Source organism: Eubalaena glacialis, chromosome 7 (assembly GCF_028564815.1).
Source record: "Eubalaena glacialis isolate mEubGla1 chromosome 7, mEubGla1.1.hap2.+ XY, whole genome shotgun sequence".
Taxonomy (NCBI): domain Eukaryota; kingdom Metazoa; phylum Chordata; class Mammalia; order Artiodactyla; family Balaenidae; genus Eubalaena; species Eubalaena glacialis.
Genome location: NC_083722.1, coordinates 21,451,702 through 21,466,382, shown reverse-complemented (window position 1 = coordinate 21,466,382; position 14,681 = coordinate 21,451,702). Strand labels below are relative to the sequence as shown.

General features: G+C 41.0%; 1 protein-coding gene and 1 pseudogene across 2 annotated transcripts; one reads left to right on the top strand and one right to left on the bottom strand.

The window, feature by feature from the left end:
- Positions 1-870: 870 nt before the first annotated feature.
- Positions 871-14,215, top strand: ZNF322 (zinc finger protein 322). 2 transcript variants are annotated; one of them, XM_061195841.1, is made up of 4 exons: positions 871-1,157; positions 1,766-1,847; positions 1,982-2,070; positions 11,307-14,215. In XM_061195841.1, exon 4 carries the CDS (start codon positions 11,489-11,491, stop codon positions 12,695-12,697), a length of 1,209 nt encoding a protein of 402 aa, XP_061051824.1. In that variant the 5' UTR covers positions 871-1,157; positions 1,766-1,847; positions 1,982-2,070; positions 11,307-11,488; the 3' UTR covers positions 12,698-14,215. The 2 variants fall into 2 exon arrangements, with proteins under 2 accessions (XP_061051824.1, XP_061051823.1); XM_061195840.1 differs by lacking the exon at positions 1,766-1,847.
- Positions 7,056-8,362, bottom strand: LOC133095023 (casein kinase II subunit alpha-like; annotated as a pseudogene).
- Positions 14,216-14,681: the final 466 nt, after the last annotated feature.

Here is a 14,681-nt window from a genome sequence, read left to right as displayed (position 1 = left end):
CTCTGGGGAAGAATTCCAGAATTAGGAACATGATTAGTTAATCTTGAATAAACGACTGTTATGACCCTGATGATGCTCTCACCACTCCCTAAACTCAGTATTTTTCTCCCAATCCAAGTTCTTGGTCTCATTACCCAGCCTTTTGTCCTCTATATTCCTAGTACTAATCCTTCCCCTTTGATGTCTGAAGGATTTTAGGAAACTTTTTTTTCATTGAACAACTGAGCAAGGGGAGATGTAGATATAGGTATATTTACTTCTCTCTGAAGGAAATCTCATTTCTGCTCCAACCCAAACATAGGTGATTACTTAAGTTGATTCCAGCCCGGGAAGGACTGGGAAACCTCCTACAATCAGAGCAGTCCTATCCTCCTCTGCAGTTTTCTCTACCCACACAAAGCCAACATTATCCCCCCTTTAAAGCATTTCATTCATCTCTCTGGCCACATCTTGGGTGACGGAGCGCTTCCAGCATGTTTTGGGATCCTCCATGTCTTCCAGATCCTTCGGGGTGTTTTCCACAGGGTCGGTGGCATCCATCTTTTCTGAGGCTACTCCTGCCTCGAGTCCTCTTTTAACAGCCTTCAGGAAAGAGAACATAAGTCGGAAACTGTAATATAAACAGGGTTGCTTCTTAGACAAGGTGGCAGTGGGGTCCTCTCGTCACCCCCAGACGTCCGTAGCATCAGAAAGGATCCCTAAATAAAGTCCTCGACCGCTCCGCCCCGAAACACCAAGGGCCCCGGAGCGCAGGCGCCCCAGAGCCCCGCCCCCTGTCCAGAGGCTCGGCCCCTATTGGCCCAGAGGCCGGGGGTGGAGCGCCCTAGTGGCTGAACAGGGGGTGATCATGTGATTCGCGGGGGCGGGGCTGCGCCGGCCGCTTCCCAGCTAGGCTGAAAGGGCTCGGGTAGCCGGCCTTGTCGGCCCTTAAAGCGCCCCCTGGATGGCCTGGCCCCAACTGCCCTCGCCGAGCAACGCAAAGGGGGCTGCTTCTGGCTCTCGTCGGCCTCCCAGGTTGGCTTTCCTTCTTTTCCCGAAGGTGGGCCCTTAGGTTTACCGCCCGGAGCCTGCGGCCGCCGGGAAACCCAAACCCGAATGTCCGGAGAGTAACCGGAAGTGCCGTCCCAGGCGGAGGGGCGGCGCCGGCTGCTGCCGTGGTAAGCGCGGCCCGCGGGGCCTGGGAGGGGCATGGCCTGCGGGGCCCAGGGATCGGGGGAGGGGTTCTGCGGGACCGGAGACCCCATCGGCCTCCGCCTGGTAGGAGCAGCCTCTGGTCCTCGCAACAGAGCAGGGTTTGGGAGCCCCCCCTGACGGCGACTGAAAGGAGGTCAATGAAAAGTTGAAGGAAGAGAAGCTTAGTACTATCGTTCCTGGAGATAATAGTAAACACTGCCAGGCACTTTTCTAAGTGATCTAAGTGTATCTTTCACTTTGGGGGGAAAAAACAAAACAAGGACGTTGAATGTTCTCCACCCACCGCCCACCCCTATCTTTAAGGCAGAGATTGGTCATGTTGCATCGAATCTGTATGCAGAAAAATCTGGTTTGTTTAATCATTCCATAACCATTTTTGGAAACAGGCATTATATATAGCTTTGTATCATATGCACTTATCAACTGCATCTTGAGGTTTATAGTGGTAGAAGAATGGGTCATTGATCTCAGAAGTTGAGGTAAAAGTTGAAACAAGTAGAACAGGACTCAGGGCTTTATTATGAAGTTAAGGTTAGTCATTACCCAGAGGGATTCTCGATGTTTTGTCTAGAGCTGTTGGGAAGGAACTGATGGCTACCAGTGGCAGGTGCTTCTCGCAGGAGAAAACAGAATGTAAGGAAAGGTGGGAAGAGGTAAGTTACGGTTGAAAGATACTGACCAGACTGGGGAGTAAATGGAACCAATTTTTCGATGTCCAAGCCTCAGAAAAGTTATAAATTTCACAAAAATTATAAATTTCTACATTATTGATTTTTTTTTCCTCTAGGAGAGGGAAGAATTGAGTGTTGTGAATAGTTATGGACTAGAGACCTTTTGGAGCCAAAAGGAAGATAGTCTTGAGTCTTTGTTGTTATGGTAAGTAACATACCAGGCTGTATGTTTCTTTATAAACGGTGGAGTTTTGAGGCCGGAGGAGAGGGAAACTGGGGGAGACAAGGAGGAATGGGAGAAGATACATGGAAAGAAGATACATGACCCTTTCTTAGCTCCTGAGATAGCAGAGTGCTAAAACCGAGTCCTGTCCTACCAATTTAAGTGTATTTTCTACTCCTTTTCAACAGGTTTATTCACAATAGGCTTTTAGTAATTCCTTTGTGATTGATTTGCAGCCCCCAAAAGGCAGTATGCCCAATGCTTAAGCAGGCCCTGGAGTCAGAAGATGGAGATTTAGATACTGGCTCTGCTATTTACTAGCTGTGAGTTCTTATGTAGTTATTTAACTGCCCTGAGCATCAGGTTTTCTATCTGTAAGGCGAAAACATTGGTATTCATACCTATTTTACAATCTTGGGAAGATTAAATGAGATAATCCATGTAATCAATGAAAAATAAATGAGGTAATCCCTAGCCTGGGACCTGATACAGTAATCATTATCTAGTTTTTTAGATAACACTTTATCAACTTTATCTGCTTGTCACGTACATCCTTTAACTGTAAGGATAGCCTTGGGCTTTGAAGTTCTGTACTCAACCTGTCTGCCTATTCTGTGCACTCTGATCCTAGCCATGGAAGAGAGAACCAGTCTTTTCCTAGGAAGAGGTAAGAGAAACCTCTTAGCGAAGGGTACCCTGAAGCTAAGACTTGAAGTATATATTTGGATTTGCCAGATGGACCAACCAGGGCTACTAGCCTAGCCTGTTACATTGCTACTGAGGCTTAGAGGATGATGATGGCTCTTTTTTGGTTCTGATATTCATTCATATTTTTCATTCATTCAACAAATGTATTCTAGACACTAGGACTATTGCAGTGAACAAAAGACTAAGTCCTAACCCTAATGGAAGTTATATTCTAGTAGGAGAGAGATAAGTTAACAAATATAAGATACATACCACAAAGTTGGATGATGATAAGTGCTATGAAGAGAAATATTGTAAAACAGGCTAAGGGGACGTAGCTATTTTAGATGAAGTAGTCAGGGTGTGCCTCTTTTTGAGGAAATAATTTTCAGTCAGAGACTTGATCAAATAAAGGAGCAAGCTACTTGGGGGGAGAGCATTCTAGGCAGAAGGAGCAAGTGTAAAGATTCTGATGTGTTGTGTGAGGCTGAAGGTAGGGGGAGGTATCATATTATGCAGCGCAGTGAAAACTTTAGGTTTTATTCTTAGAGTGGTAGGAAGCAGTTATAGTATTTTGAACTAGGGAAGTGTCATGGATTACTTTAAATTTTGACAGCCAGACTGTATTTTATTTTCTAGGTGCTGACCTCTAAAAGACTTCCTTATTTTTAATTTTTTCCTTATTTTTAATTTTTTCCTTATTTTTAATTTTTTTCCTTGGTGCCCTACAATTGATTGACTATTTAGGGCAAATATGATACCCTGGGCTGATAAAATTAGGGAATATTGTAATTCATTTACCAGGCTATGACCATGCTCAGAATCGTTTATTTCCACTCTACTCTCCTTTTGACCTTAACAGTCATACACATTTTAAAAGACAAAACTCCCATACAGCCAGCATCTTAGAGTAGCTATTTGTCTGTACGGATGCATATCTTTACTTAGTTGTGATTCTAAAGTCTTCCTTTTTCTCCTAGCATTCTCCATAAATGTTTTTCTGGTTTTTGCTTAATCTTCATATTAATCATTAACTGATTATTATTTATTATTTAGTTAACTATTTTAAATGGATTTTGAACAAGGCTTTGCATAAGAGACAGGCACAGAGGATGAGCTCAAGAAATGTTAGTGTTTTTGTGACTGTGAAGATGGAATTAAGAAAATAATAGAACCTACCATTTATTGAGCATCTGTTGAGACCCAGGCATTGAGCCACGTCCTTTATTGACAGTGTCTCAGTTCCCATGGCAACTCCTTAAGATATGTAATGGTATCTTAGTTATTTTATTGAAATTGAAGTTTGAAGCTGAAGGAGGTAACTTACCCAAGTTCTCATAGCTACAAAAGAGCACAGTGGGAATTTGAGCCAAAATCTGATTCCAGAGTTTGAACATTCAGCTTTAACTATCACAATATACTAACTCTCAGCTCCCATGTTCTTTTTTTTTTTTTTAAATTTATATATATATATATATATATATATATATATATATATATACTTATCTTTTTTTTAAATTTATTTATTTTTGGCTACATTGGGTCTTCCGTGCTGCACGCTGGCCCTCTCCAGCTGCAGCGAGTGGGGTCTACTCTTCCTTGTGGTGCGCAGGCTTCTCATTGCGGTGGCTTCTCCTGTTGCGGAGCACAGGCTCTAGGCGTGCAGGCTTCAGTGGTTGTGGCAGTGGGCTCAGTAGTTGTGGCTGTGGGCTCTAGAGTACAGGCTCAGTAGTTGTGGCACACAGGCTTAGCTGCTCCACGGCATATGGGATCCTCCCGGACCAGGGCTCGAACCCGTGTCCCATGCATTGGCAGACGGACTCTTAACCACTGCGCCACCAGGGAAGCCCTCAGCTCCCATGTTCTTAAAAACAAAATAAGATACGTTTAAATTTTGAAGTAATTTCAGATTTACAAAAAAGTTGTAAAATAATATAAAGAATACCCATACACCCTTCACCCACAGTCCCTAAATGTTTACATTTTACTATGTTTGTTTTATGAGTCTGTCTATACTAATTTCTCTATACATACATGTACCTATATGTACATTTTTTCTGAACCTTTTGAGAGTAAGTTATAGACATAATATCTCATCTCAAACTACGAGAGAATTAGGCCCTAAAGTCCTAAGACATGCTAAGCCCTGAAGTAATAGGTATGCAATGAATTAACTTCTCTCCCATGTGTGTTCAGTGATACTAGCTACATGCCATCCTTGGGAGAATTGAAAAAATAGTTACTCAAGTCATTTTCTGTAGGGCTTCGTTCTTTGCCAGAACTCTAGTTGAGAAAGCGTGTCCTAAATACTCAATTGTTTATTCCCTGAAGACAAGGCTATTCTCTTATATTATCATTACAGTTATCACCGTCAAAAAATTAACATTCATATAATACTATTATCTGATCGCCAGACATTATTGGAGTTTAGCCAATTGTTCCACTAACGTCCTTTGTAGGAAAAGAAAAATAAGTTTTTTTTGTTGTCCAGGAGCCATTCCACCATCACCCATTTCATTTAATTGTCATGTCTTTATTGTGGAACATATCCTCAGACTTTGTCTTTAGACTTTTTTTTTTTTTTAAGTTTAGGCCATTTATTTGGCAGAATTTTCCTCAGTTTGGGTTTGTCTGATGTTTCCTCATGATTAAATTCAGGTTATACATTTTTGGCAAGATAGCACAGAAGTGATGTTCTGTTCTTCTCTTTGCATCATATTAGGAGGCAACTATACATCTTGTCACTGGTGATGTTAACTCTGATCATTTGGTTAAGGTGGTGTCTTCCAGGTTTCTATACTGTGAAGTTACTTTTTTTGTCTTTGTAATGATTAAATATCTAGTGGGGAGATATATTCAGATTGTGTAAATAATCCTGATTCTCATAAAACTTTCATCCACTATATTTTTGCCTGAAACAGTTGTTACTCTTCATTGGACATGTGATGTCTTTAATTCCATCATTTATTCTACATTTAATTGTTGGATTTTTTAATATAAGAAAAAACTTTCCCTTTTCGCTCACTATTTATTCACTTTTTGGTGGGGGGATAAATAAAACCAAATGTTTATTTACACCAAAGAATTCCAACACTGGATCTTTCACATATGAAGGACAAAGTATTATATATATACAGACAGCAAGGGGTGGCAGGGCTGTAACAAGAGAGTTTAGTTTTCCCACAATTACAGGTCTACCATTTCAGTTTTACTGGAGATAGTGGCTCTGCTCCTACCTCTCAGGTACATTTACAAGACTGAGGGGCAGGTCTTCTCAGTGGATGGCATGTGAGGGAAGGGGAAGGTAGGAGGAAAAGAAGGTAGAAAGCTTAAAATAAAATGCAGTAGCCACATCTCTCATTAGCTCTTCAAGAGTTGCTAGCATGAAACCAACATAGACAATGTTTTTTTCTTTTGTAAAAAGCAGTAATTATACCCAGTAACTAACTGAATTCAAAAGGGCCAAGTCAAAGAAAACTGAAAAAGATTTTGCCTTCCCCCTCCTACCAGCTATAGAGCATGTTGGGAGATGAAAGGGGAGAGGACCAAGGTAAGGAGCCTGGGAGGGATGGTATTAAAGTTTTAAACTGAACTGAAACTAAATTACAAGTGAGTTGCATTTAGGTTAGGTCAATAAGACATGATTCATACTGAACAGTCGTTTTCAGGACCTGTCTGCACTTTGGGTAGATTTTCAGCATCTCACTGTAACTAAGACATATTTCCACTAGATTCACCAGTATAACCCCACTGAAGCACTTTCGGAGTAAAGTGATATAAGTGACTAGCAGTACACTGCTCTTATAGGTTGGGTCCTTCCTTCCTCCTTCCTTCCCACCTCCCTTCAAGAAGCTACATTTTTGTAATCTCTGGAGGAGAGCATGAAATACAAACCTCAAGGTGTGGGATGGTAGGGGAGCAATGGTGGGCATGGGAAGAAATCTCCACCCAAACGCAACAGCCGGAATTGAGGCTGGTTTATCTTTGTTCTTTAGTGATGAGGAACTGAATTTGGAAGGGGAGAAAAAAAATTTGTCCGTGAAATATTCCACCTGCAGATAATTTTTCAGGGACTCCCCTGAGTTATGAAAAGTTGAGTTAAAAAAAAAGAAAGAAAAAAAATCAGCCTATTATAATTTTTTTTTTATAACTGAACTACTATAAATCCACAAGCAACGGTTCAGACACGGTGCTTCTGAAGTATTTCACTCCTTCCCGCCAGGCGCAAACTGCATCAAGGGAGTGAGTGGACGCCCCAGCCTCTGCTCAGGCATCAGGAGACAGAAGGGGCCATTACTGCTGAGCGCCAGCGGCAGCTGGAACAGGCACCCCGAGGGGGTTGGCAGCAGCAATCACTGGTGTAGCCTGCCCGAGGTCCAAGGGGTGAAGGAGTTGGCACTGAAGAAATCCCTGACATCATATTGGCGCTGCTGACAGGCATACTGCCCCCTGGCATGCTAGATGAGCCCATTCGAGCCTGGTCCTTCACAACAGTGTAGAAATAGGGGTGCTCCATGGCCTCTCTTACGGTGAGCCATGACTGGTGGTCGTACCGCAGCAGCTTGTCCAGGAAATCCAAGGCCTCAGGGCTGACCAGGTGCTGGTTTTCACTGTGGACAAAGCGTTGCCATCGCTTACAGGAATGTCTGCCCAAGATATCGTTAAAACGTGGATCTAATTCAATGTTGTATTTGTCAATATAGTCATGTAAATCTTCTGTCCCCAGAACCTTGGCTGTCCTCACCAACTGATCATAATTGTCATGTCCATGGAAAAATGGCTCCTTTCGGAAGATCACACTTGCCAGCATACAACCCAAGCTCCACATACCCAAACTATAATCATACATCTGATAGTCTGCAAGTAGCTCAGGACCGTTGAAATATCGGGAAGCAACTCGGACGTTATGTTCTTGGCCAGGATGGTAAAACTCAGCCAAACCCCAGTCTATTAGCCGTAGCTTTCTGTGCTCATGATCAATCATGACATTATAGGGCTTTACATCTCTGTGCATAATCCCCATCCTGTGACAATAATCCAGGGCCTTCAGAATCATACATGTAAAATCGAATATCATAGTCTGTTAACGTCTGGTACAATTGCTTGAAGTCTGTGTTGTTTACGTGTTCAAAAACCAAGGCGGGAGTTCGTGACACAGGGTCTTTTACAATGTCTGCCAGTGTGATGATGTTGGGACCGCCTCGCAAATTCTCCAAAATCTATTTCATGCTTGATTTTCTTCTTCTTTACTGGCTTGAGAATTTTAACAGCAACTTTTTCATTATTTGTGATGTTGATGGCTTCAAATACTTCCCTGTATTTACCCCGGCCTAATTTTCTAACCAGCTGGTAGTCATCTTGATTTCTGCATTCCCCCACATGTGACTTGTAATCCCAGTACTCTTGGGGTCTGTGCGTATTAACATCTGTGTAAACTCTGGCCCTGCTTGGCACGGGTCCCGACATGTCAGACAGGTTGGCGGACAAAGCTGGACTTGACGTTTGGAGAGATGGCCGTCACTGTGTTGAGAGGCAGCTGGGGGTAAGACCTTGTTTCAGAACTGTTTTCTTCAGACTGTGGTGGAAGCTGCAGTGGCAGCGGCCGCTCTCCCCTCTCTTCACACAGACAATATGGCGGCGGCAGACTATTTATTCACTTTTTAAATGAGTATGGATTCATGGATTCGTATTGTGTTACTAAGTTATCACTATCATTATTTATTCTGATGTTGTTTGTTCCAGATTTGTATAGTGACAGCCCCTTCAGCCTGGCTCCTGGGTCCTCTTGGCATATTGTCACCACTTTTTGAGCACTTCCTTATTTTCTGACACAACAAGATGTTCCAGGTTCATCTTGTACTTTCTAAACCCTGGAATTAGCCATTTCTCCAGTGAGCCTTGATTCCTTTCAGTGGGAAATGGTGTTTAGAAACCATGCTCTAAGTGCTTGATGTGCTCATTACTACTGGGATTTCATCGTTTCTGTGACCTCTCAGCTAGACATTAGTAGAAAAAAAGTACACACTTTCACACATACACACATTTCTATTTTTTCTGTATATACTTAAAAACCTTGACCTCATACTGATACTTCTAATTCCAGTTAAACACTACAGATGCAGAGTTCATTCTAGCCTTTCCCTTTTCTGTGTTTGTAACCCCCTTCGCTGACAGTGAAGCATCTGGGTGCCGTTATATTTATTTATTTGTTTATTCCTAGGCTATACATTAAGTAGTGAACCTTTTCCACTCTGGGGGAAAACTCCTACTAATTAGAGTTCAGTAATTGTTTATAGTCCTTTTTATCTTTAGTTTGAGTTTATATAATCCTAATACTGTATTATAAAGTTACTTGAGTTATTTTTCCCCCTCCTGGGTGGTTTTGTTATTAATTTGAAATACAGACTTGTTTGTTTTTATTTGTATTCCATTTTAATTTTTTTCTCCCCCAGCTTTTCTATTTATTTATGTATTTATGTATTTGTTGAATATGTGAAATGTAACAGTTTAAAAAGTAAAAATGTGTGTTTTACAAAAATGTATATACTAACAGAAGTATGACTTTCTTTCCATCCACCCTTTGGTACCAATTTCATTTTCCTGTCCTTTTGATCCCATTTACACCTACCTTGTGATGATAACCAAACTCATTAGTTTCTTCTTTTCTGAGTTTCTTTTTGGCCAAATGAATAGATACATGTGTAGTTTCTCATTTCTACTTCATTCTTACACAAAATGTAGCATACTTTTTTACACCGTTGCTTTCTAAAATTTACGGTTTATCCTAGAAATTGCTCCACATCAATTCATAAAGGTTATCTTCATCCTGCTTTACAGCTACATAGTACCTCATTATATGTGAACATACCTCCTCTGTGCCAGGCACTGTCCCAGGTGCTAGGGAAACAGCAGGAAATGAAATGAACTAAAATCCTTGTCCTTTAGGGGCTTACATTCTATGGAGAAAAATAAAACAGGAAAGGAGAGAAGGAGTGTTGTATGTGTGGGTCAGCTGGGGTAGAGGTGTGTCATAATTTAAAATAGGATGGTCAGTCAGGCCTTACTGAGACTATGACAGTTTACCAAAGATTTGAGTGAGGTGAGAGAGGGAGCCTTGAAGATCTAAAGGAAGAGCACTTTAGCAGGGAGAGACTACAAGCACAAAGACCTTGAAATGGGAATGGACCTGGCTTGTTTGAACAACAGCAAAGAGGCCAAGGTGACTAGCGTGCAGTACACACGAGAAGAGCAGGAAAGTGTGTCGGAGTGGTAACTAGGAGTCAGATTTCCTAGGGATTGGTAGGTTCTAATAGGAGCAGTTTTGGTGGAGTGGTGAGGGTATTTGATTGGAGTATGTTCCAGAAACCTTGGAAAATAAGAATTAAAGACAATAAACAGATTGATTTCTTTTGAGGAATTTTGCTGTAAAGAAAAACAGAAGTGAGACAATAGATCGAGCGTGAGGTGGTTGAGAGAAGTTTCTTGTTAGTGCTTTTGTTTTAGGAGAGAGGTAACAGCTAGTTTGCTGATTAGTGTGATCCAATAGGAAAGAACAAATTGATATTGCAGGAGAGAGAGGATAGATTGCAGGAGTGATGTCTTTGTGGCAAAAAGGGGTGGAATCCAGTACACCAATGGACAGGTTGTCCTTAGGTTGAGCAGGGGCAGTTTGTTATCCGTGGTAACAGAAGGAAAGATGGAGAGTGCATGACCACACTTGGAAGAGGTTGGTTGATGTGATGGGAGCATGTGGAAGTGTTTTTTTTATGTTTTTGGTTTTTGGCTTCCTTAGATTTTCTCAGTAAAATAGGAAGCGAAGTCATCCTATTTTTTTTTATCAGCAGTAAGTTGGGATTTTTCTTTTTGAGCAAGGTTTGTGCTCATACGACCATATCAAAGCAGGATCTTAGGCCCCTTTATCATAATAATAGTTATTATAATAGCTAACACAGAGTGCTTACCATGAGATAGATCGTGATTAATTTATTATTCACCTCAATGATGTGAGATAATTTCCATCATTAATCCATTTTATAGATGAGGAAACTACATACAGAGTGATTAAGTAACTTACCTGACATCACACAGCTAGGATGATAGTCATAGAAACTTACTTTCTCTCTCTTTGCACTGGGAATTCTAATGATCATTAACCATTTTCTTCCAAACCTTACTACAGAAAGGACTGCACAGATACTCATAGCCCCTTTTGGACTGTTTTCTTCATGAGCAGGCATACTAATTATTAGGCGTCTTGATTATTCAGTTGAACCAAGGGAAGAGGAGGAATCTTGGTTTTGAGATCACCTGAGTTCATTAAAGAAACAATTCTTCCTGGTACTTGCCCTGTATGTGTTGCTGATTGGTTTTATACTAGCAAAGAGGAAAACTAACTGCTTTCAACCCCTGTAAAACCTAGAGCACTTGTGGACTTTGATGCAGAAATTCTGTCTTTTCTGCAGCAATTTTAATTTTGAGCATTTTTTTCTTAGTTAAAGGAATATAAATAATACTTCTTCTTTGTCTCACAGGGTTGGAAATACCAAGTAAAGAATTAGTATATATGATGCTGGAAACTTGCAGAGAGGAGCTGCTCATGACTGAAAGGCCTAAAACAGATGTATCTTTCAAGTTCTCATCGAGAAAATGACTGTGAAGAAAATGATGGGTCAGGAAGACCAGTGGAAAACTCCCTAGGAGAGAGCCATAGAAAATGTACACTTCAGAAGAGAGGTATAATCAGAGAACTCAAAAAAGGAAAATATATCATGTATGCCCTCAGAAGGGTAAAAAGATTTTTATTCATGTGCATGAGATTGCTCAAATAGATGATCAGATATACCAGTGCCTTGAACGTGAGCAAAACTTCTGTGAAAACTTAGCTCTTATTATGTGTGAGAGAACCCATACTGGGGAGAAACCTTATAGATGTGATATGTGTGAGAAAACCTTCATCCAAAGCTCAGATCTTATTTCACACCAGAGGATCCACAATTATGAGAAACCTTATAAATGTAGCAAATGTGAGAAGAGCTTTTGGCACCACTTAGCCCTTTCAGGACACCAGAGAACACATGCAGGTAAAAAATTCTATACATGTGATATTTGTGGCAAGAATTTTGGTCAGAGCTCTGATCTGCTTGTCCACCAGCGAAGCCATACAGGCGAGAAACCGTATCTATGTAGTGAGTGTGACAAATGCTTCAGCCGAAGTACAAACCTCATAAGACACCGAAGAACTCACACAGGTGAGAAACCATTTAAGTGTCTGGAGTGTGAAAAAGCTTTTAGTGGGAAATCAGATCTTATTAGCCACCAGAGAACTCATACTGGTGAAAGGCCCTACAAATGTAATAAGTGTGAGAAAAGTTACCGACACCGTTCAGCCTTCATTGTTCATAAAAGAGTTCATACTGGGGAGAAGCCCTATAAGTGTGGTGCCTGTGAGAAATGCTTTGGCCAGAAATCAGACCTTATTGTACACCAGAGAGTCCACACAGGTGAGAAGCCGTATAAATGCTTAGAATGTATGCGAAGTTTTACTCGGAGCGCCAACCTAATCAGGCACCAGGCAACTCACACTCACACTTTTAAATGCCTGGAATATGAGAAAAGTTTCAGCTGTAGTTCAGACCTTATTGTGCATCAAAGAATTCACTTGGAAGAGAAACCACATCAGTGGTCTGCACGTGAGAGTGGCTTCCTCCTGGGCATGGACTTTGTTGCCCAACAGAAAATGAGAACTCAGACAGAGGAGCTGCATTATAAATATGGTGTCTGTGATAAAAGCTTTCACCAGAGCTCAGCCCTTCTTCAACATCAGACAGTCCACATCGGTGAAAAACCGTATATCTGTGATGTGGGTGAAAAAGGTCTTGAGCTCAGCCCTCCCCATGCATCAGAAGCCTCACAAATGTCTTGACCAGACAAGAAGTTATAATGCCATAAAAAATGTATTTACAATGTAAGAGAACTCCTTAAGATGAACTCTAAGCAAATCTCAGACTTTCCTCAGAGCTCAGATTTCACTGGGGACCAGAGAATCTGCAGTTGTAGGAAGTTGAGAAATGGTTTGCCCAGAGAGCTGTCCTTACAGAACCTTATCAACCACTCCAATGAGAAACCTTACAAATGCTCTGAGTTTGGGAAAACCTTTAGTCCAAGCTTGTATCTGATCACCCACAAGAGGATTCATACAGGTGGGAAACCTTACAAATTTGGTGAATGTGAGAAAGCTTTCTAGCAATGGTCACCTCTTCTCATTCCAAGAGAATTCACATTGGTGGACAGCATTTTTAATACCCTGTGTCAACAGTGCTTCAGAGAGTGTGCACATTTCATTGGACGTCAGAACACCCCACTGGGGAGAGACCCCCACAAGTGTGAAGAAAGCTTCTAACAGAACTGTGACTTTCTTACCTATCAGAGAAGCCATACAGGTGAAAATTTCTATATTTATCTTGAAGGTGGCAAAAGCATTAGGTGGAGAGCCTTCTTGGGTTTGCACCCCCCCAAAAAAAAAAAAAAAAAAATCTGAGGAAAGACCTTATGAATTCTCTGAATGAGAAAAGCTTCTGTCAGTGATTGGTTTTTGTGGTATACTGGGGAACTCACATAAGTGAAAAACCCTATAAATAACCTTGAGTCTAAAAAAAAGCCTTGCAGGAAATCCCTACCTTATTGCGCCCCAAAGAACCTACTCTGCAGATAATTTTGTTCTAGTAAGAGATCTAACTGTGGACTCTGTACATTTAATAGGTATGAGAAGAACTGTTCTCATAGTTAGTTGACCCATATAGTAGAGATGACTTTTAATGAGTCAATATGTAAACTGTTTTTTTTTAGATACCCAGAAACTTTTTCTGGGAGGAGCTAGGGCAGGTCAGAGTAGGCCTGATGGGAAACTCAGGTAAAGATGCTTTTCTTTTATCTGAACCACTTAATGATTGCTTTACTTACAGTTTTTAAAATTTGGAACTCCAATAAAGAAAAGGACTGTAACCTTGAGATAGAAGGTGTGGCATGTGTTACTGTTGGGGGAAAGAAGTACATTTACTTTGCCTCTGTCGATTTTGTAAGTCTTGGCTGGAATGGGGGCTAGTGTGTTGATAGCAGCATGGGAACCTTTTGCTGGTTGTGAAAAGAACTAAGCGGCTAGGGAGTAGTTATCGTAGATCAAAACTCTTCCCAAGGCTTCCCCTTTGGAGGGCCAACCTCATAACGAGATAGAATACTCAGCTTTTTACTTGTGAGTTGAGGCATACCCTCACAAGTTTCCTTTCCCTAAAATCTTTCAGATTATTACTGGTATTTGCAGTTTCAGCTTTAGAGATTCATTTCTTCTCAACTCAGAGATGCATGTTCCAGGATAATAGTTATGATTTTTGCTAGTACCCATACTTTTGTGACTTCATTTATCATGTTTCTTTCAATGGTAAGATATCCTCATCAGCTCCTTGCAAAATAATTAAGAGAAAGCTGAAAGAAAGGTTTAAGCCTGAGTAGGCTTTAAACTTTACAGAGTAAAACACATAATGATGCATTATTAATGGAGAAGCTAGACTTTGATTTTGAGAATCGTGACTCAAAAGCTGGTGTTTTGTTTTTTTTTCCACTCCATTATCCTGCTGTTTATAGCAAATCAAGCCGCATAATGACATGCCTTTCATTTACTTCGGTTCTGCCAAGGAAAGAGAATACTTTTTATTCCCAGGGAAAAGACTGCAATCACCACAATATAAGGTATATATTTCCCTTGTAATGTAGGATTCTGAATGCTAGAAGGGAAAAGTAGTTGGCAGATTCATCAGAGGTGTAAGGATAAGCACTTATCTCCAACTTAACAGGATAATTATGATTACCTTTAATATTCTCCAGAAATACTCTAATTAATCTAGGGATCTGTA